Below are 27,809 nucleotides of genomic sequence, written 5' to 3'. Positions count from 1 at the left end.
TGTTGTTCCGGAAAAAAAAAAAAAAAAAAAAGATACATTTGATACATCCTGGTTCACTTAATGTTCACACTAAAACCAAAAGATACAAAAGAAAAAAAAAAAAAAAAACTTTTAATCTTTTTATGATGTTTCCAAAACAACGCTGTGTGCTGGGCTAAACGTTCTCGTTATATGTCCGTACATTTAATGGTATTTTTACCAGCTGAGAACTCACAAAGAGCTTATAAAATGTGTAACTGAGTCAAAACAGCACCAGATATTCCTCTGTTACACACACAAATGAAAATCTGCTGCAGATGGCGGTTCCGATGCCTGTAACGAACTGTAATGGGCAACATAGCTCCTACATCAACAAGAACCAGGTATGCTTGAGCATTCTCTGTCATTTTTAGGGTTGTACACATCTTGTTTTTGGTCCGTTTAGGTGTCTTTGGTCCATGTTGCATTCATATTTCAGTTGAACCGCACCAGATTTTGTTTTGGAAGCGGACCGAAGCGGTGGGTCTTGGTCTGCCTGTTTGGTGCGCACCAAGGTTCAGATGGCAGCACTCACACTTATTCAATGAACCACACTAACAACACCAGAGTTCTTTTTAAGCTAAACAAACCTGCCAAATGTGAACACACCCCAAACATGTACCACACCCTCTTTTGGGGTAAAAATATATATATATATAAACCTGAATTCATGTAAATGTGATTTTAATGATAATGTTAAAGGTTTAATGTTATTTTAACTTTGCAATGTAGCAGTGGAGCTTTGACTGAGAAAGGGGTTTAGTGTGCTGACTCTGAGCCAGCATAACAGTTATAACAGCCTGCTCACTTCGTCAACTTACAAAAACTAACCAAAGGGTAGACCATCCTGACCCATACTAGAGTTGTTGTTATCCTTACAAACATTAAAAAGAAAAGTTACCATTCCATTTCTATACGCATCCATACTTATGTATTGTGTGCTTTCAATTCAGTGACAGATTGCACTGTTGTTCTAGCAGAATCAGAGGTCAGAGCCTCTAACTCTGCCCAGAGGTCAGACACGATGGGAGAGAGAGCAAGAGAGAGGCCAGTCAGCCAGGCTGAGGAAGAAATAATGCATGGTAACTAAAGGTAAGACTCTCATCAAATATTCACACATGAGGGGGAGGAGAAAAGGACACTCGAGAAATAGAGAACACACACTCGGAGCAGATTCTGTGAAAGACTCACTGTACCTTTGCTCGAACCCTTTTTATGATCACACGACCCTCCTGATGCATATAGTCAGAACAAGACGTCACCATTATTACAAGAGTAAGATTACATTTTCCACTATTTGTAATTATTATTTTCATTTTTTTTAGTTCACTTCAATAGTCTTGTGGTGCAAATATTCCAAGTATTTGCTCATTTAAAAGGAGATCATAAAAACTGCATGTCTAATAACTATACAAGAATTGTAAAACATTTAAAACAGTTTTAGATGAAGCATTTCATGTGATACTGTAGGTCCCTGCTGTCGAGCACTAAAAAAGTACTGCAATGAAGACAACACTTGCACGTACAATGAAAGCATTCGATATGGCTGATGCAGTTGAATGAGAAGTAGAGTGTAGCGTGACATATGCCTACCACTGACCTGCAAACCAAATTATTTACAATACAAAGTTTGTCTACAGTAGTGATGTCTCGTCAGTAGTGCATCCAGTTTAGGAAACACATGTCATCACAGTTGCTGCCTGTCTATAATTTAAAGATCTTCAAAAGTTCAGACATTATCACCATGGGGTCAAAAACTTCCATAACACACTGTGTTTCAGACACTCACCTCTGGCACTTTGGGTGGAGGTTTTCGGATCACCTTGTCCTCCAGCACTCGTTCTTTGATCAGGGCGCAGGAGACATCCAGAGCGCCCAGCAGGGCATTGGGCTTGAAACTGACGGGCTGAGCATCAGGTGACAGCAGCTCCAAAGTGTGATATGCTGGATTCAGATGGTACTGACTGCATAGATCCACCAACAAATCCATCAGAGCTTTTCTGAAGAGACAAGAGGAGACATAAGGACAGAGAAAGATAGAGTTACTTGACGGTTTAGACTTGTAATTACATCATGTGATGCAGACAGGACCGTGATAGGATGATGGAGAGGATAGAGAGAGAGAGAGTCAGCTTGAATTACAGGTGTTACGTAAAGCAGCAAATTGCTACATGAATGCTGGTCTTAAATGTTTGGCTTCACTAACCAAGTTTCAGTAATCCAACCCGCATCTACCAAAAATTGCTATCCAGGCACTGTTAAAGGGTTTTCAAACACTGACAGATATTTGAACAAAATTGCTGCACTGCAAAAAAATGCTTTTCTTATTTCATATTTTTGTCTTGTTTCCAGTACAAATATCTAAAAATTCTTAAATCCAGATGCTTTTTAAATTCCACGTCATTACTACCATCTAGTCTTAGAAAAAAATAAATAAACCAAGATACTTAATTTTCAGCTCAAAGTTCAATCATTGAAGAAAACAATGTGTTCATAGGACTTTTCTGCTATATTCCAAGTTTTCTAAATTTATACCAAAAGATCATTATTCACTCTCAAAACACATAATTCAGGCAACTTATAGAGCATTTCTCAACCAAATTTGGCACAGGTTTAACATCATGACGTTTGGTCACAAGACACATGAAAAACAATGACATTTGGAGCCCTATTTTAATAATCTAAGTGCATGGTCTGAAGCGCATAGCGCAGGTGCAATTAGGGCGTGTCCAAATACACTTTTGCTATACTTTAAGGACGGAAAAAATGGCCGGCACGCCAGGTGCATGGTCCAAAAGGACTGCACCTAGTCTCTTAATGAGTTATGGTTGTTTTGGGCGTAATGTGCAATAAACCAGAGCGTCATTTCCAATTCCCTTTAAAAGCCAGCAGCGCTTGCACCATGGTGGATTGCCATTTACATGGAGGACTATAGACACCCTCAACCCGATGAGTCAATTTAAATACACAATTGCTACAATTGGTCAAATAATTAGACAATTTCATTCATCATTACTGCAAATAGGTAATTCTGATACATGCAATGGCTATCCATTATGACATTTAGGCATTTTTATTTTTTACACATTAATAATCTTTTACATTGTAATCCTTTTATTTTTAATATTTGGCATGTTTGTGTGCTGCCGCGCGTCCCTGTGTAACAAGCAGAGTGTATGCGCGTTGTGCACCCACCTGTGGGCACATATTACTAAAGCGCCCTTTAAATAAAATATTTTTATTGACTTTAGACCAGGTTTTTATTGGTCAATGACACAGTCGCTTGCCTCAAAATAGCAACACACCAACAATGCGCCTGAACACACCTAGTTTTCAGACCAGCACGCCCGTGGGCGAACAGATGGGCAAGAGTCCATTTGCTATTTAAAGGGTTAATTCACCCAAAGAAAGAAAATTATGTAACTAATTACTCACCCTCATGTCGTTCCTCACCCGTAAGACCTTTGTTCATCTTCGGAGCACAAATTAAGATATTTTTGATAAAATCCGATGGCTCAGTGAGGCCTCCATTGACAGCAAGTTAATTTACACTTTCAATGCCCAGAAAGGTACTAAAGACATTTTCAAAACAGTTTATGTGACCACAGAGGTTCAACGTTAATGATATGAAGCGAGAAGAATACTTTTTGTGCACCAAAAAAACAAAATAAAGACTTTATTCAACAATTTCTAGTGATGGGCGATTTCGATGGGCGAGCTTTACAAATCTTTTGTTTCGAAACAGTGGTTCGGAGCGTTTATCAAACTGCCAAAGTCACGTAATTTCAGTAAACGAGGCTTCGTTACATTATAAGTGTTTTGAAACGTTTCGAAATTTCAGTGGTTCACCACTGGGGGGGCGATGATCTCTGTGAACTAGTAATGGGGGCAAGGACTAGCAAGGCTTCGTGAAACACAAACAGTTAAAGCAAATGAGCCAAATTGTGTCGAGGCTTCGAAACAATCTGACACCCGTCTCCACGGTGACACTTAGTGGTCACTTGCACGTGTTGATCTGAAATAACCTTGACAACGATTCACATGAGAGTTGACGAATTATAACGTACATGTTGTTTGTGCCAAACAAGGAAGTGTGTGGTGGTGTGTTTTGAAATCACCCATTATTAGATATTGTTGAATAAAGTTTTTTTTTTTTTTTTTTTTTTGGTGCACAAAAAGTATTCTCGTCGCTTCATAACATTAAGGTTGAACCACCTGTGTCACATGAACTGTTTTAAATATTTATATATCTTTCTGGGCATTGAAAATGTAAATCAACTTGCTGTCAATGGAGGCCTAACTGAGCCATCGGATTTTATAAAAAATATCTTAATTTGTGTTCCGAAGATGAACAAAGGTCTTACAGGTTTGGAACAACATGAGGGTAATTAATGACAGAATTTTCATTTTTGGGTGAACTAACCCTTTAAACAACGTGGGCACTGGACATGAAAATGATAACTGCGTCGGGTTGAAACTAGCAAAAAACACTTGCGTCGCATTGAGCCGGGTGTGTGATAGAGCCCTTGATGTTATCTGATGTGATCCAACTTCTGGCTTTGATTGGAGAGCTGCGTAAAAATTCTTCAAAAAATCTAATTGTATTGTTTTATTGTTAATGTTAAGATATACCACAGATTTTATTGGCAATCTGACACATTTTTGAAGTAAAACTTTAACAAAAAAAAAAAAAAAAAAAAAATGGAGATTTTAGTCTTTCTCCATTCAGGCTGTACCTATATATTAACTATATAACAGCTGCTTGTAAGAATTTTACCAATATGGATTTTGAACAGACTGACTTTAAACCAGGGGTTCTCAACCTTTTGCAAGCTGGGCCCCCCCAAAGCTGGTTCATTGCAGTTGGGGCCCCAGTGCCCCCCATAGTTTTTTTACAGAAGCTTGCAGGTAAAGGAAAGCTTTAACTGTAGCCTATATTCTGACTAGTTTATTCGTTCATATATATATATATATATATATATATATAACTAAATACGACCTCACGTTTTATACGTTTGCAGCCTCTGAAACTTCCGTCCGTCATAAAAATTAATTCGGATGGTTCGATTTTCTGCATTTTTCGCATCCGTAGCAAATATTTTGATGGGTGTTTTTGACAATTGAGAGCCTCCAAATGATGAATGTGAAAAAACGAATACGACAGTTTCGGACTCAGTCAGGGTGTAAGGACCTTAAACTTTTGAGGCTTGCGCAGCTTCTCGAGGAGAAATCAAATAAATGAGCGCAGTTTTCTAAAGTCTATGAGCGCAGCACACACAAATAAACTAAACTGACATACTGCAGTTAAATTTCAAAATGTGGTGTTTTTATATTTATAACATTTGAATACAGTTCAGCAACATACATCACACGACCTGACGACCAAGAGAGCTGACAATTGACCATCACTTAATTTACCATCACCTCGCGATTGAAAATGTGACACTATGACAGTTCAACAAACAAGTTAATAATATTCACTTACATTTAAGTCACTTACATTTTAGACGAAATAATGACTGTTTTGGTCTATTTTAGCAGCGAAAATAGATCCGATAAATCCAAACAAAGATCACAACATAGCGCATCTCACAGCAACACTCAATCGTGTTTTGAATGATTCAGTGTTTTGAACAAATTGTTTGAGTCAAAGATTCAATGACCCATTTACAAACATCTGTCTCATTCTTGATGAATCGGCCGTTTGAACGAATCGTGAATGAACGACTCAATGACTCGCTTAATAAAACCGCTTATCACCTGCATTTGCGCTCACTATCGACAAACCAATCAAATTTGTTCAAAACTTTTTTTTTTTTTTTTAAATCAGTCTAAACACATTTTAATTTTATTCAGGAGTTATGTATATACAAAACTATAACTTTTTATGACAGTAGTTTAGTGATAAAAAAAATTTGCAATTTTTTTTTTTTTTTTTTCAGGTTTTTTTTCCCTCCCATCCTGTAGCTTACTCGCGCCCCACCGGTTGAGAACCACTGCTTTAAACCATTAACCCACCTTTACATTATGTGTGTGCATGTCCAAATTTGCTCACAAAATTTGCACACAAAGTCCAGTATGTTGGAATATAATCATTATGTTGCTCAGATGTGCTGAATAATTCATCTGACTATAAATACCTGTTCTTATGATACTTATAAAACACGGAAATGTTTCACCACATAGTAAACACTGATGCACCCATCCTATTTTCATTATATTTATTACTTTTTTTTATTTCTACTTAAAAAAAAATATTTCACAACGATTAAAATTCAGTAGCAACTGAACAAGTAATAAATAAACATGCCAAAAGAAGCCACTTTTAAGTATCTATGATATTGTGGTAATTTCATATTCATTTCATGTTCAAACATTTGGGGTCAGTAAGATTTTCTGTTTTTTAAAATAATATTCTTATGTTCACTAAGGCTGCATTTATTTGATCAAAAATAGAGTCAGTATTATTGTGAAAAATGTATATTATTTATATTATTTACAACAAATCGTAATCTTATAACTGAATAAAGCCAGTATTTTAACAGCAGTAGAGTAAGCCACAAAAACCCAGAAGACATTATTTTACAGGGTTGTTGAAACCACTGTCTTCTGTGAACACACCCTGTTAAAAAAAAAAAAGTTTCCTCTTTTGTAAGGGCGTATTATTTTGCTCATGTCTTTAAAGAACCAATATATGCTATCAAATGCAGCCCATACTCTCGGTATGTTTAATTAAATCAAGCCAAGGGTCAAACATCCATAAATCATACAGTCACTCAAAGCCAAGAGTGGGGGATTTACACTCGAAGTACAGGTAGCTGTGTAAAAGTGCAGCCAATCACAACAAAACTAAAACAAAAATCACTTGACTAGTGCAAGACAACAGTAAAAACATACAGCTTTTTTCATCCACATAGAATCAAACCAACTTGTGTAGAAATCAAAGTGTGCTTTTCAAATCAGAGTAACAAAAAGTTTTATAGGATATTATAAGATTATAACCATTTTTAAGAAAATAAATGAGTCAAAATTATAAATGATTATATATATTTATTACTTTAAAATATGATTACCCTAATTGTTTAGATTTTTAGAGTGCACATTAGCTTCTTTTCAATCCACCAGCTGCATGAAAGTGCAGTTTTACTCTCTGACAGTAGGCTGCACTTTTAGAACAGCAGAAATATAATGATTAACCTGGTAACCCCTGTATACAATGCAGCTGAACTTTTTTCGAGTTTTATATCATAGCTGAGTTTCATCAACAGATTTAAGACCTCTTAATATGATAATTAAGACTTTTCTTGGACCATTTAAGATATTTAAAGGGGACCTATTAGGCCTCTTTTTATAAGATGTAGTATAAGTCTCTGGTGTCCCCAGAATGTGTCTGTGAAGTTTCAGCTCAAAATACCCCACAGATCATCTATTATAGCATGTCCAACTTGCCCCTATTTGGGTGTCAGCAAAAACATGCCATTTTCATGTGTGTACCTTTAAATACAAATAAGCCGCTGCTCCCCGTCCCCATTCCAGAAGAGGGTGGAGCCTTTACGGCTCATGCTTTGGATACTCCAGCAACAACAAAACTGGAGAATCTCGCGCAGCCAAAATGAATTTATGTAGTTGTTGTGGAGTTAACTTTATTCAACTTATTGATTAGCATGTTGAACTGACCATCGTTTGCGAAGCAGTCCGGCATAAAATGATTTGCACAAATATATAAGACTTTACCTAATTTCTTCAGCACATTTCCTTCATAAATGAAATCCATCCACTGTGTCTTCAGTGGCATAGATGTTGGGAGTCTTTGGAGACTCTTATGTTCATTGGTACATCCAAAAACAGAACATTTGTAATGTTTATGTAGTGCAGACATTATATCAATAGGTACTGTAGCGAGGGTATAAACATGGCGGACTATGTGCGGCTCACTCAGGGCGGATATGCTAATAGGGTAGATCGTCACCAGTCATAGGCGGGGTATCAGAATATACAGCTCCCACTCTATACAGCTTTATAAAAAAAAAGGAGTGGGTGGATTTTTCCATTATAGGTTTACACACACTGTGGACACACATCAATATTTAAACACCATGTAAAAGTGAATTTTGCATAATAGGTCTCCTTAAAGACTTTATTATCTTTCAATGCCAGAGCTCTGTTTCACCAATTAATTAAACATGCGAGAGCAGGGATAATTAAACACTTTTTGATTTATGTCCATTTATTCAGAAAATGTTTCATTCAAAGCAGCAGATGGACATCTTTGGTTCTTGTGTCATGTTTATAAATATGCATATTAAAAATAAAGTTAATTATAGTCTCAAGATGTGTTATGTTCCTTTCCATCAGCTGCACTCTAACTGTTTTTGAAGGTCACTGTGTACAATGTCACTGTGTACACTTCCTGTCCCAACTCTATTCAGTCAACTGTACCACCATTAAGCAACCAACCAATACTAAAAATAAAATGTTTTGATGAAATGTTTAGGCTAAGGTCAGTACAATGAGCATATTCACCTGCCATCCACATTGACAGTGGTCTGGTACCCTGAAGGCAGACTGATATGGAGATCTATAGAGGGTCGAAGCATGTTTTCCTTGCTGTCTCCCCCTGAAGATCCTCCTCCATCAGGAACAGCATTACGGAAGATCTTGCGGGGGGCAGGCTGGGGAGGGAGAGGTGGAGGGGGGGCCTTGGCCTTCATTCTCCTCCTGTCGAATAAATTCAGAAGAGCAATAAGTAAGCGTTAGTTTTGATGATTAAGTGGTGCAAATATCAAGTTAAGTATTGCAATAAAGGTTAATTCTAAGCTCAGACACTCCTAAATAACCAGTACCACAACAATGGCCCAAACTGTATTGTATTTTGAGAAAAAAAAAAAAGTTTTCTATTGAAGTGTCAATTTTGTCATGTAGTACTTGTTGAAAAACCTACAACCTAACAATCTAACCCCACCCAAAAGAAAATAGCAACAGTGACTATTAGGGGTGTAACAGTACATGTATTCGTCCCGTCACGGTTTAGTGCATGCAGGCAGACAACGAATACAGTCGATCACATGCGATCCACACTCCAATCCACATGGGGGCATGCGGTAATGCAATGCTGTTTGCTATCCGCTACAACAGGAAAAAGTGCAGAAAAAGACTAACAGAGGATCTATGCTTAGTTTACGTGTAATCTCTTAACCAGTTTTTCAACTATGGAAAGACATCAATAAAACAGCTTGACCATAGCATGTTAGTTCACTAGAGAAATTATTAGTTCACCACAGAAATGAACTCTAGAGGGGAGCATTTCACTAGATATATGCACTATATTAGCTTATATATTCTTTATATTTACTTTACCTGTCAGTAATGTCTTAATTACTTAATATACAGCATGTTTAAATAAATTTGTCATTAAAACAAGTTATGACAGTAAATGTGTAAAATGAATAAAATGTAGAAAAATTATCGAAAAATAATTTTATAATTAGATTTAGAAGTTAATGCAAAACCTGCCTTATGTGCAATTTACATGTTTTTATTTTATTCTATCTAAAAATAGAAAAATCTGCTCTGTTGTCAATTGTAACCTTTAATATTATAGTAATGCGCAAGAAAGGGCTCCCTGTATATAGTTTACAGAATTAGCTGAGTCTGAGATAGATTTTTTTATCCTTAAGAAAATGTTAATTATAATTTAATTTAAAGAGAGAACACCATTTGTTCAATAAACCACTGTTTAATAAAAAAGAAGAAAAAAGAAGCAATTTTATGTTTAGTTTTCTCCTCCCATGCTGTACCGAATCCGTACCGAACCATGACTTCAATACCAAGGTACGTACCGAACCATCATGTGTACCGTTATGTATGCAGTTTAATGAGAAATGTTATGGAAATACATATGCTGGAAAAATAAAATAAAAATAAAAGCATGAAGATGTTTTGCTATGTAATTATAAAATGATCCATAAGTGCAAGTAGTGAAGTGATGGAAGAAGCCCTGCTATGTGTCAGTACAACAACACCAGCGGGTTCTTTTGGAAGCAACAGGGTTCCTGCCAAGGTGCAATATTTGACACCTTGGATGTGAGAATGTGTTGCATCACAACACTAATTCTGATATTAATTTGACTGCATGTTTTGTTAAGCAGCATATAAAATACCCAAACAAGAAACAATCACTTAATAGCCTATATACTGCTAAGACGGACATAAAAAGCGTTAAGTTGTACTATGGACTGATATATCCATAAATCAACAGACAATTCTATAACTCTGTACTTGAAACTATTAGAAATGGATTTATAATATTATAATAAAATGTAATAATGCCCAATAATATATTAGTTAATACAGTACATAGTTAAAGGGTTAGTTCACCCAAAAATGACAATTCTCTCATCATTTACTCACCCAATTCTCGACCTGATTCTGTTTATGTTCGTGGAATGTTTATTTGTGAATAAAAGCCTAAATTCAATCTGTTCATCATTTAAAGTGATTCAGTCTTTTCAGAAAATTTGGACTAAACTCATATTCATATGGATTAGTTTTACGATCTCTTTATGAACTTTTTGGGCCTTTTTACACCTGGTTACATGTGTTTTTACTGATTGGATAGCTATCTGATTTATTAAAATGATCTTGATCTTCAATTCCTGTGCTATATGCAGATTTAACGAAGTTCACGTCAACAAAAGCAACAGATATGAGCTGCATTTCATCAGCTAATTTCAAAATCAATGAACACAATAGGAGAGAGAGCAACATCCGCACTGGTAAGATCATTTAATCTCACCACTTTTAATGAAGATGATTGTGTTTTGAGCGTCTGCAACTTATTTAGGTGTCATTTGCGTCAGTTTGCGCAATAGCTTGCTGAAGAGATACACAGATACTCGCAATAGCGCTGTCAAATCTGACTATAACATGTCATATAGCCTGTAACACACTCTCATGCATTTATTTTTTAACATTTTGGGAGGAGTAAAATTTACATATGTGGTTTCAACAACCAGATGCATTTACACCTGTCCAGTTTCGTCTGGAATGTGTCTTAGACCACCTCCTGAAGTGGTTTGAAAGATCAGATTTAAATCCTTCTCTAAAGCATTTTGGAGGGCATTTACACCTGGTCTTTTCACAATCGGATAGCTATTGAATCAGAGAAAACGCATGAAGTGACCAGGTGTAAAAAGGCCCTCTGAAGCAACAAAGTGGTAGTTGTGTGGACTGTCAATGGAGGGACAGAAATCTATCAGATTCCATTTAAAATAATTTAATTTTGAAGATGAACGAACGTCTTATGAGTTTGGAATGACATAAGGGTGAGTAATTGATCTTTTTTTGTTTCTTTTTTTTTTTCTTTTTTGGGTGAACCAACCCTTTAATGTATCTTATATTAGTTAATATATCTTTTTGTCTATTTGTTTATTATGTGTATTGTTTTATTTACAATTTTCAGCCACTCTGTTCTCCAGTAATTGACGCTGGCCACTGAAAAATCTACAGTATAACGACTGACAACCAGTTTAGAAAAAAAAAAGGAAAAAAAAAAAAAAAAAAATATATATATATATATATATATATATATTCCTAAGCATTTGATTATCTAAGCACTGGATCAATGTTTCAAATGGTTGGACAGTAAAAGACTACTCCTCAAGAACATGCCCAATTTATCTATAAGATCATGAAGTACTATAGGATCATCTTGATGTAATAAACATGGAAATGTACATTTAAGGAAATATAATCAGTGTTTTGACTATGGTTACAATGCTTAAGTCAATGTGATAATATGTTACGTCATATTGCAGTAATAAAACATACCAGGCCTATCTTTTTCAAACCTGATTCAAGATAGCTTTGATTGATTAGACTGAACTCCTCCTTTCCATAACAGCACAACATAAAAAAAAACTGCTGATATTACATAATGAAGTAGAGGACAAGACAGACAATATATATTATATATATAAACTAATAGCAATACCTTCAGATAATCCTCAACCATGTACACAGAAATTTATAAATGTATACAGACTAGTTGTTCTAACAGTTCACCGATTTGACAAAATTGTAAATTTCTATGTAATTTAATAACATAAATATTTGTTACATAAATTCCATAGCCACTCAAAAACTACTCAGTAATGAATAAGTCATTAAACAAGACATTTGAGGGTTTAAAAAAGAATAAAATGAATGAAAACCATTTTAAATCATAACACTCCTCTCTAAATCTGAAGTAAACATATGAGAATAGGTTTTTCTCCAAATGACAAAACTTTTGTTAAAAGCCCAGATAGGCGTTGTTTAGTAAAGGGCTCTGCTGAGAAGTGTACAGCCATTTTTGTTTTTCCCTCAGTAGATGCGTAAGAAGCTCATATTTCATATTAAAGGCATAGATTTTTATTTATTTATTTATTTATTTTAAATATTGTCATAGTAAGATATTTAAACAGAGGTCAAAAAAGACTTTGATCTTCCTAATGATTTACACAGTAGTTTGTCAAGATTAAATAAAGACAAGAAATGGGTCGCCAGTGCTCTAACATGTGTTAACAGGTTAACCATTAACACACTATGAAGTAAAAATAATTCATATTTCATGCTTACTTCATAAACTACGCCCCAAACTTCATACCACAAAACCTCTCACTTGCCACATCAATACCCAAATATACTAAAAAACTGATAAGCGCTTTTTTCGGTTCAAGCAAATTCTCTTTCAGCAAGTGCAAATATTAGCAGTAGATAAAACTATCCTACTATGTCAAAGCAGCCGTGAGAGTCTGTCTGTAGTTCAAATCCAGGAAGCACACATGAGGCAAGCTACTGGAACATGGAGCTTCTACGGTCCTGGAAGACACTTCTAGCCAGCTGAGAGAGAGCATGTGAGAATGCCAAAAAGCTTGGACCTCGACTCCTCGAGTACGTCCAGTTACTGATTTATAAAGACTTGTGCCAAAATGCCTGCTATCAACACGCTGTTGTGTCATTCACTGATTATGCAACGAAGACTGCCCTCTGCCCTGGAATGACCAACCACTCCAAAACAGACCAAATGCATGTTAAAACATAATGATTTCAATGAGACAACACAGGAAGTGTCTGAAACTTCAAAAGATTTTATAACTCTAATTCAGAGTGTAAAAGGTCTAACCCAGCACAAAAGGAACTACCAGTGATGTAAGTGTACGCTGATTAGTCGAACGCACACCAGCACCCGCCATTTTTAAAAAGACGTGTACACAGCCTATATATTTACTACATGAACTAACTCTACAAACAGTAAAGAAAACAGTGATAGATGGACCTCTCGACCTTACGCTAAGGAGAAAATCCAGTGTGACTTTGAGCAGACCAAGCGAAACATGATTATGTATTTCTGCTCAGCTAGCGACATTGGGCATCAACCACATGGCAAAAGCTAATACTTTTTCATATACTGTCTACTTTCTTTGTATAACAGTTCTATCTAATAACGTATTGGACAGGACTGTTAAACAGATGAACTAATAAGAACTAAATGTAAACTAATGAAGATGGAGAATGGGAGCAATGTGTGCTCAGGCTCTGGCTGAGCTGTTCTCAGTGCCGTCAAAATAGATGTCTGCCGCACCATCAGAATAAAAGTCACAACAACAAGCGCAGTTTACATCACTTCAGAGTTCTTACTGGCAGTGTGAATGCAACCCTGGAAAATGGCCCTAGGGGAACATTAGTTCTTGGGGAACCACCCTGGTGGCTAGTTCCTATAATTAAGTTCCTAGAACAACCCAGTGCGAAAGCCCCTATTATTATACCATGCATATGTTTACTTTATGTTATTCTTTATTTAAAGAAGAAACCAAACCAATGTATAGTTTACATTTGAGGCTTAATGCTATAGAAAAGCAATAAAAAAATTCAATAATAGTGTTTTCAGCTTGTTTTTTTTTTGTTTTTTTATATAAAAATATGGCATGCAGTTGTTTCAAACAATGGTAAAAAAACTATTCAAAACATCATTCAATGTAAATTGTGATAATCATAATAAATAATAATCGCAATTACAATTTCAAGGGAATAATCGACAGTTATGATTTTTGTCATAATCGTGCAGCCCTAACTGAGATAGTACTTTGATTATGGTTAAATAATTCACAACATTCTTTTACAGTTGTGTTGAAATTTTGCTCAACAACATGAAGGTGAGCAGATGAGGACATATTTTATCTCTTTAAGGCATTATAATGAAGCATTATACCATACACATTTGTATATATTCTATTTATTACAAAATTATAATACATTATAATAGAATTATTTATGAAAACGCAACATACATGAGTAGGGTAAAGTGTTATCAATAGTTCTTCAAATTATAAGTCATGCTCAGTAGTTACGCTCAAGAAAGGCAGACTTGTAGCAAAACTTGGCACCTTGTGGGATAGTGCTCTTATGTGTGTATGTGTGTGTTATGTGTGTGAAGTGTGGAAGAACACACCTCCGGTGCTGACAGGAACAGGAGGTTTTGTATGGAGCTCAGTGGCTGCTCAGATCGCACACCTTGTCCAACAAAGAGCTCTTTAGGCATGAGCCAGCTTCCCTGGGAGAGCAGGAAACTCTCAGCTTCTCAGCTGGCAGCTCCAAACACAGAGCCTTTACTGCGACTGGGTTACTAATTGATTGACTTTGTCCTTTAGAGATGACTTAGCTTTCACTGCACTGACTGGTACATTTTCACTCTATAACTTGCTCCTCTAACCTCTTCTGCAGTATATGGTATTTATGGTGTGCACAGTGTGCAAATTTCCTGTATGCATTACACCATGTCCTAACCAGACGCGATGCGATAAGATTACAGCGTCGAGCAATTTGACTGTTCACACTAGACGCGACGTGACAATGAGAAGCGATAAAATCAATCAAAAACCACAGCTAATCAGAAGAGAGTATGGGCGGGCTCTCATGGCAAGAGCACAGCAAAAACAATGAAATGGGCAAGTACATAGTAAAATTCATAAATATTACACCATTTAAACATTATTTAAAGTACATACGGAGTGACTGAACCAATCTTTGTCATATAATACACTTGTTTGTTTGCAGTAAGTTGACAGTTCTTGTGCCCATTTTTTTTTTTTCAAGATCTGAGGTGAATTAGCCGTGTGCTGTTTTCATTACAGCTAAAAAGCTGGGAACACAGAATGATACTTAAAAAAAAAAAAAAATAGACGCTTTTAACATTAAATAAAGCACATGAACACCTGATATTAACATTGCCATTCTTTGTGTTGCTGTTCTAGCTGCGACGTTGCGGAGAAATAGAAACCGTTTCTAAAATAGAATATTCGCGTGTCGCCGTCGCGTCTGGTTAGGACACGGTGTTAGTGTCACGATACTGAAATTTCTAACTTCGATACAATACCTTGAAAAATATCGATATTCAAAAACATTTTCGATACCATGAGGTAAACTGCCATATATATATACACTTTTAATATATATTTAATAATAATAATAATATACATAATCTTTTTTGTGAAATTCCTACATTTAATACATAAATTCAATAATAAGACACAGTAGGGCTGTTACCAATCAAATGAAATCAGTATTAAATTCTTCTTTGCAATGCAGTTGGAATATTAATATTAGAAACAATTTAAAAAATGAAAAGATACTTTAAATGTGAAGTCAAAACCGCCAGTAGGTGGCAGCAAGTCACTGTTAATGAGTGAGTCATTGAGTTTCGATTTATTCAAACGGCTGATTTATTCAGGAACGAAACATTTGAGTCTTAATGAGTGAGTCACTGAATCATTCATTCAAACGATTAATTCATTCATTCAGCACCGCGTTGTGTTGCTCAGAGATGCACAATGTCCTGTTGCTTTGTTTGGAAGTATTTTTGTTGGTGAAATAGAGCAAAAATGGGCAATGCTGTGTCTAAAATTTAAGTCACTTAATATTAACTTCTTGTTTATTAAACTGTTGTATTAAAAAATAATCACATTTGTAATGATGCTGATATTTGGAGAAACGGAACTGTTCTTGTGATAAAAATTAACTATATTAAATTATATAAATATAAAAGACATACAGAGGTACAGACCCTTATCTTGAATATTGAGTGCATTCTAAATCCATTTTAATAGACTAAATAACGCAGTGAAAGCGTGCACTCCAAATGCGCGAGCGCACTATTCGAACCAAGACTGCATCACAGTGTATGGGTGCACTCTCTAGGAGTGTTTGTAAAGTGAGGGACATACTCGATATTGTTAGATCACACATTATTAAAACAACAATCAGGATATTATCGTAGATGATATAAATTGCACACTCCTACTTTAAATTAACAGGGTTTCTACAGGTTTCATCAAATCTAATTTAATGCTTTTTAATGCCTTTTTAATGACAATTTTTAATTTTTTAATGCCATATATATATATATATATTTCGCTAAATGTCGATAAATGACGTCATACGGCAATTAGAATATTCATCATGTCATTGTTGTATTCGCATTCTGCCAAGTGTCAGCCCAACATTTGTTTGCTTCTCTGGTGCTACCCTTTTTGCTCACATAATATATTTTAATACAGCCAAATTCCCAATAAAATTGTTTAATCTATATATTTTTCTGTTTTTGTTGTCAGACAATATGAAATGGCGACTAAAACGCGGCCCATTAAGACTAAATACAGGGCTTGACATTAAGCCTTTTCATTCACTTGTACGATTCTTGTACGATTCATGTAAAATGTATGATTCATCTTTCATTTTAAATTCTTAAATTCGATCAATAAATTTAATTAGAATAAGACATTAAGGGCTGTTACCAATCAAATTAAATAATTTACAAATTTACAATAAAAAAGAAGAAAGAAATATTGGGGGGGAAAATGATACTTTTAAAAATTAAACTGAACCACCAGTAGGTGGCGTCAAGTAACCGTCTTAATAAGTGAGTCATTCATTTAAACGATTCATTCCAATGGCTGATTCATTCAAGAATGAGGCAGTTGTTTATGAACGGGTCATTTAATCTTTGACTCAACCGATTCATTCAAAACGCTTAATCATTCAGTAATGAAAACAAGGCCAAGTGTTGTGATATGGTTCTGCTGTGATCTTTATTTAAATCTATTTTTGCTGTTAAAATAGAACAAAAACAGTCATTGTTCCGTCTAAAATGTAAGTGACTTAATATTAACTATTTGTTAACTGAACAGTTGTATGAAATCAGTGTCACATTTTTAATCGTGATGGTAGCCTGTTTAGGAAAACAGCAGTCTTGGTCGTGTGATTTTGCTTACCTGTATCAAGTTATAAAAATTCCACATTTTGAATTTTTACCGCAGTATGTTTAACTGAGTTTCTTTTTGTGTGTGCTTCGCTCATGTTTCCATTTCTCCTCGAGATGGTGCGCGAGCCTCAACAGCGCAACCTTGTTACTATAAGACTTGATTTTCCTGCTAGGACAAAAACTGAGATCAAGCACCCTGCACCACTTACACTAAATGTAATAAAATTAGTCTCGCGGTTTTTTTTTTTTTTGGTATTGACGTTTAAATCAGGCCCGGCAAGTAAAATTCCTCGCGCTCGTGCGGCAGTACAGAGTCTCGGAAGCTAGATCAGGTTAACAAGTATATTCGTCACAATTCGCTTTCTTGGAAAAAAAGTCTCAAAAGGGGTCTGAAAAGTTGCTAAGTTGGCAACACTGATGCAGCCTTCCGTCCCCGGGTGCCAGCCCGCCGCTGTCCAAAATGGCATTATGGCAATTTTGCACCGGCCGGAGGCAATTACCAAACTGATTCCGTGTGTGTATCACACCAATGTACATATTTTATGACAGCAAATCAAAATTATTAATTATGAAGGCTATATTCAATATAAAATGGTATTATTTTCCTTCAAAACTATCTAAAAAAATTAATGCCTGTAGGAATAAAATTTAATGCTTTTTAATGCCATTTAAGGCCTTAATTTTCGCAAAATCCATTTAATGACTTTTAATGCTTTTTAATGCCCCGCGGATACCCTGATTAAGGAACCTTTACAATTTCCACTTACACCGCTATGAAAATGACAGTAAGGGGGCATAGACTAAGTGAACCTGTGATATCTACTGAGATTACACAACAAAGTTTACAACATATTCAGAAATCACAGGTGGATTGTTCTGCAGTTGACATCATGCCTAATCAGCTGTGCATGTTAAAGGAATAGCCCTTCACTAACCTGCCTATTTCAACACACTGTTGGATCAACAGCCCGATTAACGGATCAGTTAGAATGAATGACTACATGACCCAAATCAGGACCCAAACAAACTCCCACCTCACCACCCATGCTGTCCATTAGACTCCATGCTCCAGTTAACACAATCATCTGCAGGGAAAACAATACATTGCTTTCACTAGCAAATTAATCTAATCAAATTTTGTTAGGACAAAAATTAAAACTGCAGCTAATTATTATTTTTATTATTAAAGTGATTAAGCTGTTGATTATTTATTTTATTAATTAATTGTCAATTTGTCAGGTTTATTTTCTGAAATTTAAATTATAATTTTAATCGGGAACATGGTATTTCACATTCAGGTATGAATGTAGGTTATGGTATATGTTATGTGCAAAAAAGTAAAAAAAATAAAATAAAAATAAAAAATTCAATTCTGAAAAAATAAATTCTTCTAAACAATGTAACACGTTGGTGTAGTTTCTTTAATGTAAGGACTTCTTGCATTTATAACCCATTACAGTTACTGTTCTCAAAGAAAATATTTACTTGCGTTACATGCAGGATTTCAATATTGTACATCTGAAACAAAATGTTCAGCAACAAATCTAAATTAATATTTAAATAATAATAATATTTTAAAATTATTGTTCCTGTCTCTGTTGTATATCTAAAGCCCTATTCAGATGGTAATTATTTCTCACATAGATGTCTGTAAAAATAAATTTGCATGCCACCTCAGTGATTATTATGTGATTATTTAAATCTGTTTAAAAATAGGAAGATAACACGTTATAGTTGAAATGGTTTTGTCTTGCATTTTATCTCAAAATGATGGATGTCATTTTGAAAATATAAAAATTAGCGGAAATAAGTTAAAGCAGCCTCTTACGTACATGAGGTAAACATAAAGCTGATTGGTTTATGTATACAATTGTATATAATACATTTTAAAATTGTATTGCTGTAACGGCCCATTTCAAATGTTAATGTGCTTTTTTTTTCCTTTCTCCTTTCGCTGAGGTGGACCGCTGATGAAATATTGTTCTTGTAAATACTTTTACATTAAGTGTACATATTTAAAATGCAAATTACAGTGAAGCAGCAGTTATCATACATTGTTCTGCAGTGGTCAAAAAGGGTTTAAACAGTGAATTTTGAATTGATCTCCTCTTGTAAACTCAGAGATGTGGATTCGGACCTTGGCATTTGTCAAAAAGGTAAGTAATTCAGCCAGAGATTTTTACGAGGTTGGTGGGAGAAAAACACTGGCATTCTGGATTTGGAAGGCAATAAAATCACCAGCTAGTCCCTGTAAATGTTGAAAATACTCTGTAAATCTGTTGATCATTTTAGCGAAATGGAAATACTGCATGAAAAACATAAAAACATAACATGAAAAGTTTTTTTTTTATGCACTGGGGTAAAAAACTTTTGAAAATGCAATTTATCAAAGCAACTGACATGCCAAAACATTCAATATCAACTGTTACTCAAGAGAGAAGGAAGAGTTCTAATGCCATTTCTGTCCACTAATGAGTGCTGACAACATATGAAAACAGGAAAACCTCAGAGCATTATTTATAGACTTCAAGTATCTAGGAAAATGGGTAAAACACAGGCTGTTCTTGTCTACAGTTGTCATGTCATGTAGACTATAGGCTGCTGAGGGTTTCTTTTTTTCTTTCTTTTTTTATTTTTATTTCGAACAACAACCAATAAAAAGTAAAATAAAATATGAAAATACAATAATTGTGTTACCACATACATAAAAAAAAAAAAAAACAATATCTACGAATAATCATCAATTAATTACATGTGTCCGAAAAGGAGCGGGATGAAGCAAAAGCTTGTTATTTACCCACCCCTTATACAACCTTTCAAAATTCCAATATATATGAAGTATAATTCTATATATACTATATATTCACAGCACAATAACAAATAAACTTTTTTTTTAAACTCAAACCAAATTTTACCTTTTATACCAAACGACTCATCACCCTTTAGTCTTAATACAATCAATCTTTTAACCCACCCTCACACTCACTTTTGTTCATCCTTATTCCTTTTAATAACTCATTTTTATACAACTTTTTAAACTGTTTGAAGTTTGTACAATATTTTAACACCTGCTCCAAATTATTCCACAACCTCACCCCACATATAGTGATGCACATACTTTTTAGAGTTGTTCTTATGTTGAGCTTTTTAAAGTTTAATTCATCTCTCAAATTATACCCACCCTGCCTCTCCATAAACATTTTTTTGTACATTTTCCGGAAGTAAATTATTTATTGCTTTAAACATAACTTGTGCCGTCTTAAATTTATCCAGATCAATAAACTTTAGTGTATCTGATTTCAAGAATAATGAATTTGTATGTTCCAGATATCCTACATTATTTATGATTCTGATTGCTCTCTTTTGTAATGTGCATAACGACTGTAGGTTGGTTTTGTAGGTATTTACCCAGATTTCCACACAATAACTTAAGTATGGCACTATGAGTGTATTATACAGAATATACAATGATTTATTATCCAGAATATATCTCGCTTTATTTAATATTGCTATAGTCTTTACCAGTTTTGCTTCAATGTGTTTTATATGTGGTTTCCAGCAGATTTTGTGGTCTAAAATAATTTATTTTCATAGACTCTTTCTATACAAATATTATCAATTTTCAATTCTACTTGAGGCTTAGTATACTTTCCAAATAACATAATCTTTGTTTTAGTTATATTTAAAGATAATTTATTTACATCAAACCACCGTTTTAATTTAATCATTTCTTTTGCGATCACCTCCAAAAGCTGCTGTAAATTTTCCCCTGAACAGAAAATATTTGTGTCATCAGCAAATAAAATAAATTTTAATATATTTGATACTCTACCAATATCGTTAATGTACATTATGAAAAGTTTTGGGCCTAGAACCGTTCCCTGTGGCACTCCACATGTTATGTCCATGCATATAGATTTCTGATCACCGATTTCCACAAATTGTTGCCTGCTTCTCAAATAACTATTTACCCAGTCCAATCCAACTCCTCTGATTCCATACCTCTCCAGTTTCTGTAATAAAATGTCATGATTTATGGTATCAAATGCTTTGTTTAAATCTATGAGTATTCCTAACACATATTTTTTAGTATCTATACAATTTGTAATTTCCTCAATTAATTCCATTAGAGCAAAAGATGTTGATCTGTTTGTCCGGAATCCGTATTGACTTTCCACTAGCAGATTGTGTGTTTCAATAAAATCATCAAGTCTTTCTGTAAACAGTATTTTATATATATATATACACAGGTGCTGGTCATATAATTAGAATATCATCAAAAAGTTGATTTATTTCACTAATTCCATTCAAAAAGTGAAACTTGTATATTATATTCATTCATTACACACAGACTGATATATTTCAAATGTTTATTTCTTTTAATTTTGATGATTATAACTGACAACTAAGGAAAATCCCAAATTCAGTATCTCAGAAAATTAGAATATTGTGAAAAGGTTCAACTTTGAAGACACCTGGTGCCACACTCTAATCAGCTAATTAACTCAAAACACCTGCAAAGGCCTTTAAATGGTCTCTCAGTCTAGTTCTGTAGGCTACACAATCATGGGGAAGACTGCTGACTTGACAGTTGTCCAAAAGACGACCATTGACACCTTGCACAAGGAGGGCAAGACACAAAAGGTCATTGCAAAAGAGGCTGGCTGTTCACAGAGCTCTGTGTCCAAGCACATTAATAGAGAGGCGAAGGGAAGGAAAAGATGTGGTAGAAAAAAGTGTACAAGCAATAGGGATAACCGCACCCTGGAGAGGATTGTGAAACAAAACCCATTCAAAAATGTGGGGGAGATTCACAAAGAGTGGACTGCAGCTGGAGTCAGTGCTTCAAGAACCACTACGCTCAGACGTATGCAAGACATGGGTTTCAGCTGTTGTGTCAAGCCACTCTTGAACAACAGACAGCGTCAGAAGCGTCTCGCCTGGGATAAAGACAAAAAGGACTGGACTGCTGCTGAGTGGTCCAAAGTTATGTTCTCTGATGAAAGTAAATTTTGCATTTCCTTTGGAAATCAAGGTCCCAGAGTCTGCAGGAAGAGAGGAGAGGCACACAATCCACGTTGCTTGAGGTCCAGTGTAAAGTTTCCACGGTCAGTGATGGTTTGGGGTGCCATGTCATCTGCTGGTGTTGGTCCACTGTGTTTTCTGAGGTCCAAGGTCAACGTAGCCGTATACCAGGAAGTTTTAGAGCACTTCATGCTTCCTGCTGCTGACCAACTTTATGGAGATGCAGATTTCATTTTCCAACAGGACTTGGCACCTGCACACAGTGCCAAAGCTACCAGTACCTGGTTTAAGGACCATGGTATCCCTGTTCTTAATTGGCCAGCAAACTCACCTGACCTTAACCCCATAGAAAATCTATGGGGTATTGTGAAGAGGAAGATGCGATATGCCAGACCCAACAATGCAGAAGAGCTGAAGGCCACTATCAGAGCAACCTGGGCTCTAATAACACCTGAGCAGTGCCACAGACTGATCGACTCCATGCCACGCCGCATTGCTGCAGTAATTCAGGCAAAAGGAGCCCCAACTAAGTATTGAGTGCTGTACATGCTCATACTTTTCATGTTCATACTTTTCAGTTGGCCAAGATTTCTAAAAATGCTTTCTTTGTATTGGTCATTAGTAATATTCTAATTTTCTGAGATACTGAATTTGGGATTTTCCTTAGTTGTCAGTTATAATCATCAAAATTAAAAGAAATAAACATTTGAAATATATCAGTCTGTGTGTAATGAATGAATATAATATACAAGTTTCACTTTTTGAATGGAATTAGTGAAATAAATCAACTTTTTGATGATATTCTAATTATATGACCAGCACCTGTATATATATATATATATTATATATATATATAACATTATTATATGTTTGATAATTAAACTAAGTTAACCACAGTTGTAGTTCATCACATTAACTATGGACATTTTCCACTAATGGAAAAGGAACTGAAAATACTTTTTGTCTTAATTTTAAACACTTGTTTCATCATTTCAAACCTTCCTTCTTGCTTTGAAAATGTTATCTTTCATTAAATGCCACTACCAACCAAATCTACCATCAGTCTAGTCAGTGGATAATGTAGTTTCTGTTTTCAAATAATCCCAGTGAATTTTGAGTACTTATTGAGTAATTTTTGCGTAAAATGTTCATTTACCTTCAGAGTAAACTGTGCATGTAGAATAAAAAGTTAGAGTACAGAGTACTCTAGGTCACTGTGAATTATATTACTCAGCAAAAGATATCTGACAAAATTTCTATGGATGAATTAGTGTTAAATAAATGGATGTATGTGTAAATGGGACATGAGATCTGACCTGAGCACATGCTCTAGTGAACTAAACAGCACAGCAAACAATAGCACTTTTATTAGGCCACATTAATCCTGCTGTTTGTTGGGCTTTTCTGTTTTAACACAGAGCAAACAATGGGATTCAACCTGAAGGATCCAGAGTGTTTGCTGTTCTCTTTCAGGTTAGGCCATTGTGAGTGTGGATCTATTTAAGTCATTATTTCCAGAGATCAATGACTAAACATGTTTACTATTGCCTTTTAAAGGGTAAGCAAAAGCAATGGCATTTATTTAGCTTGAATGATGCTTGATAATTAACACAAAGCTCCTTAAATATACCCATATTTGTTGCCCTTTTAAAATACACTTCAAGTCATTTCTATCATGATCAACAAAAGGTCTAGAAATGACTGAACAGTTTTGTCAGATTTAAATCTTTCACAGTCATAGTCCATGTCGCATTGCCTACCCCTTGAGTTTTGGTGTGCATTGCTCCATTGAGGAAATGAGTTCCCTTACCCTCAGCAGATCAGCAGGGTGTAACAACAGGCACATGCCTCTGGGGAGCCATGGTGTTCACATAGCAACCTATTTTTATACCCAAGAAGAGAGAGAGAGAGAGAGAGAGAGAGAGAGAGAGAGAGAGAGAGAGAGAGTGAGAGAGAGAGAGAGAGAGAGAAAGATAGAAAGATAGAAAGAGAGAGAGAGAGCCTATACCCAAGCAACTGCAAATTTATGATTAAAGCTTCATGCAAAGAGTGAATGACCCAGACGCCTGGTGAATCTGGAGGGACATTCAACTCTTTATCAGCGTTTGTTTGCCGTTGCTAAGCACGAAGCCTGCTGGCACTGCATCTGCCCTTGATCTCTGGTTACAGTGCCATTTCACAAGCATAAAGCCCCACCCTTTTATTGCTGAGGTTAAAGCTTCTCAGTCTTTTGAGGAGCTATAAACAGCTCACAGAAATGCTACCGTACTGACGACGCTAACACTTGTAAAAGCTGTCCTGTTGTGATCTGTTGTGACTGTATACCCGACCATATAAACATTAAAGTAGGCATGAATGGAATTATCACCCTATTTATTGTTATTGATCTTATTAAGAATAATTCATCCATGTATAGGTTTCTTCTTTTTCCCCCTTTTAATATTACACGTAATATTACATTTATCTCAAGAAAGCCATTCAATTTCCATAACTCAATAGTTGTCTGGAAAAAAAAAATGTGGAAAAAAAGACTTTACAGTCCCCAAGTCACAAACTACTCAAATATAAGGGGGCTGAAAGAGCACGGGTATGGGGCAATGCCTAAAGTGGAACTGTCCCCTAACACGGCATCATCCCTCAAGGCCTCGTCTAGAGTTGTCACGGTACCAAAATTCCAGTAGTCGGTACCAATACCATAAAAATGTTATGGTTCTCGGTACCAATTTCGGTACCACAGGAAAATCTGTCGGAACTATTTCAGTATTTTATTTAACTATTTTAAAAACATATTAAATATGATGGTAATCATACATATTAACATTCGGAGTGTGTGTGTGTGTGTATGTTTGTGTGTATAGGCCTTTATACCTCAATGAAATAAATTTTAAAATATAAAAAAATAAATAAACAAATGCTCAAACATCCATTTTGTAACAAATGTGCGTGTTTATTTTAGCTATTCTGTCAGTGAAACGACACACTACAGCCTGTAAAACTATGAAATATCAGTAAATAATTGTAACCTAAATAATAAGAAGGTTAAATATCATTTTAAAAAACAATCGTTTTTTATTTCCATACTACTACTTTGATTTGCGCTGCCAGAGAAAGCAAAATTAAAAATCAACGGCGTGTGTCAAACACGCTATACAAATAAACTTGACGCGCCTTATAAAGTCTACAAGTGTCCTAGAGTGTTTTTTCTACTTTACCACGGTAAAAAATGTGAATATAATAGGCCTAAAAGCAAACGAAAGGAAGAAACGTTTATAATCCCCTGATTGAATGAAGATTTGGGAAAAGAAACATAGATTCCATGTTCAGTGGAATAACTAATGGAATATTGTTAAATTCTCTGATAATCGGGTGACCAGATCACATTTCACAAAACAGAATACAAAGCCGACGAAGCTTAAATTTATGGACTAGCGTACCTCTCTCATTTGGCATGAACCAAAATGTTTTCATGGCTGCGATGTCACATTTAATTGCTAACCTATTATTTCTTTTGTAAACAAAGATTTGTGCTTCACTCGTGTCATATTCATGTAAATATTGGCACAGCCCTATCAGTGGGTACTGAATATACCCAGATACTCAATACTCCCGGTACTAAAAAAATGCAAGGTATCGTCACATTTTCAAAATTTCAGTACCGACTTGGTGGAAGTACCGGTACTTTTGACAACACTAGCCTCAACATTACCCATCAGGCCATGCAGAACAACTTCGGCCTTGGTGGGTAAAGCTTATGTGGCAGCAGGTCAGGCCGGTGCATGTCTGCATATAATGGTGTTGTTGCAGGCGTACCGGGCGGACCTGCTTCGAGACATTGATGAAGACGAGGGGGTGGGCCCTGATGCAGTTCAAGAGTTGTGCCGGGCCACAGATTTGTCTTACCACGTTCAGTCCTGGTGGCTACGAAGAGGCATCTCTGGCTAAATTTATCCGAGTTAAAGGAGAGAGACAAATCTTTTTTCTGGATGCTTCGCTATCACCTTCTGGCCTCTTTAGTGACACCGTTAACACTTTCGTTGAGAGGTTTCAGGAGGCCAAAAAGCAAGCAGCAGAGTTCCAGATGGCAGTTCAACATTAAGATCTCATCCTCACCCATATGAAGGAATTGGGGTGAAGGCTGAATGCAGGGAAAAGTGTGCTTTCTCCAGCACAGAGGACCACTTTTCTAGACATGGTGTGGGATTCAACGACAATGCAGGCTTGCATCATTTTGATCCTCGCAGCAACAAACAAGCTAAAGCTAGGCCAGTCACTTGCTGTCAAACAGTATCAGAGACTGTTGGGTCTGATGGCATCAGCATCCAACATATCTTTTGGCCAGCTGTACATGAAACCCTGGCAGTGTTGGCTCAAGACCAAGAGGTTTTCCCTGAGGGGCAACCCGTTCCGCATGATCAAGGTTACATGCAGGTGTCTTTGTACCTTGATGATGTGAAAGGAACCTTGGTTCTTGTCCTAGGGTCCTGTGCCAGGTGCTCCCTGTCATCGCATTACGCTTACGACGGATGCATCTCTCATGGGCTGGTAAGTGAGTGGTCATAAGTGGTCACTCAGGCATATAAGTCATCATCTCCAGGCATATAAATTGCCTGGAGATGATGGCTGTCTTTCTAGCATTGAAACACTTCCTCCAAGACCTACGGGGCCATCATGTACATGTACAATGACCACACATCGTGGTCTCCTACATACATCATCAGGAGGGTCTGAAGTCACGCCCACTTTACACACTGGTGCACCAGATTCTCCTGTAGGCTCAGGGAAAGCTGCTCTCCCTGAGAGCCATCAACATCCCTGGGCACCAAAACCAGGGGGCAGACATTCTGTCAAGGCAGGGGCTGAGGCCAGGGGGATGGAGGCTCCACCCCAAGGTGGTGGAGCAGATATGGAGAGTTCGGCCAGGTGGAGGTGGACTTATTTGCGTCTCAGGATATGACACATTGTCTGCTATGGTTTTCTCACACATCCAACTCCTCTCTAGCTGGATGCCATGGTGCAGACATTTCCCTCGATTGCTCTGCTCCAGGGAGGGGGCCTGTCTGTTGCTAGTAGCCCCTTTCTGGCCAGCCCGAGTGTGGTTCTCGAACCTCATGTCCCTCCTCAACGGCTCCCCATGAGAAATTCTCCATGACACTCAGGCAGGGGGCTTAATCCTTCACCCCCACGCAGAATTGTGGATGCTGTGGGATTGCCTCTGAAGGGGCCCAACACATAGACTCGGGTCTCTCAACTGTGGTTGTTGAGACTATACTTCACTCAAGAGCTACCTCCAAAAGGAAACTGTATGCCCTGAAGTGGAGAGTGTTCACTTCATGGTGCGGGGATCGTTATTGGACTCAGTTAACTGCCCTTGTTTGTACAGTGCTAGAGGTCCTGCAGGATCGGTTCTCCACAGGGTTAACCCCCTCTACCTTAAAGGTTTATGTGGTGGCTATAGCCGCTTATCACG

General features: G+C 36.3%; 1 protein-coding gene across 11 annotated transcripts in view; it reads right to left on the bottom strand.

Moving 5' to 3' along the window:
- cobl (cordon-bleu WH2 repeat protein) overlaps positions 1-27,809 on the bottom strand; it is a 141,303-nt gene that overhangs the window by 66,421 nt on the left and 47,073 nt on the right. For 9 of the 11 annotated variants that reach the window (XM_051864792.1, XM_051864796.1, XM_051864789.1 and 6 more), the window contains 2 exons: positions 8,542-8,736; positions 1,808-2,018 (listed from right to left, as the gene is read on the bottom strand). In XM_051864792.1, coding sequence (XP_051720752.1) covers positions 1,808-2,018; positions 8,542-8,736 — 406 coding nt within the window. Of the gene's footprint in view, positions 1-1,807; positions 2,019-8,541; positions 8,737-12,636; positions 12,766-12,789; positions 12,957-27,809 lie in introns of those variants that run through there. The other 2 variants (XM_051864795.1, XM_051864793.1) reach the window with 2 other exon arrangements.

The sequence above is a fragment of the Ctenopharyngodon idella genome, chromosome 16 (genome assembly GCF_019924925.1).
Source record: "Ctenopharyngodon idella isolate HZGC_01 chromosome 16, HZGC01, whole genome shotgun sequence".
Taxonomy (NCBI): Eukaryota; Metazoa; Chordata; class Actinopteri; order Cypriniformes; family Xenocyprididae; genus Ctenopharyngodon; species Ctenopharyngodon idella.
This window is presented reverse-complemented; position numbering and strand designations above follow the sequence as displayed.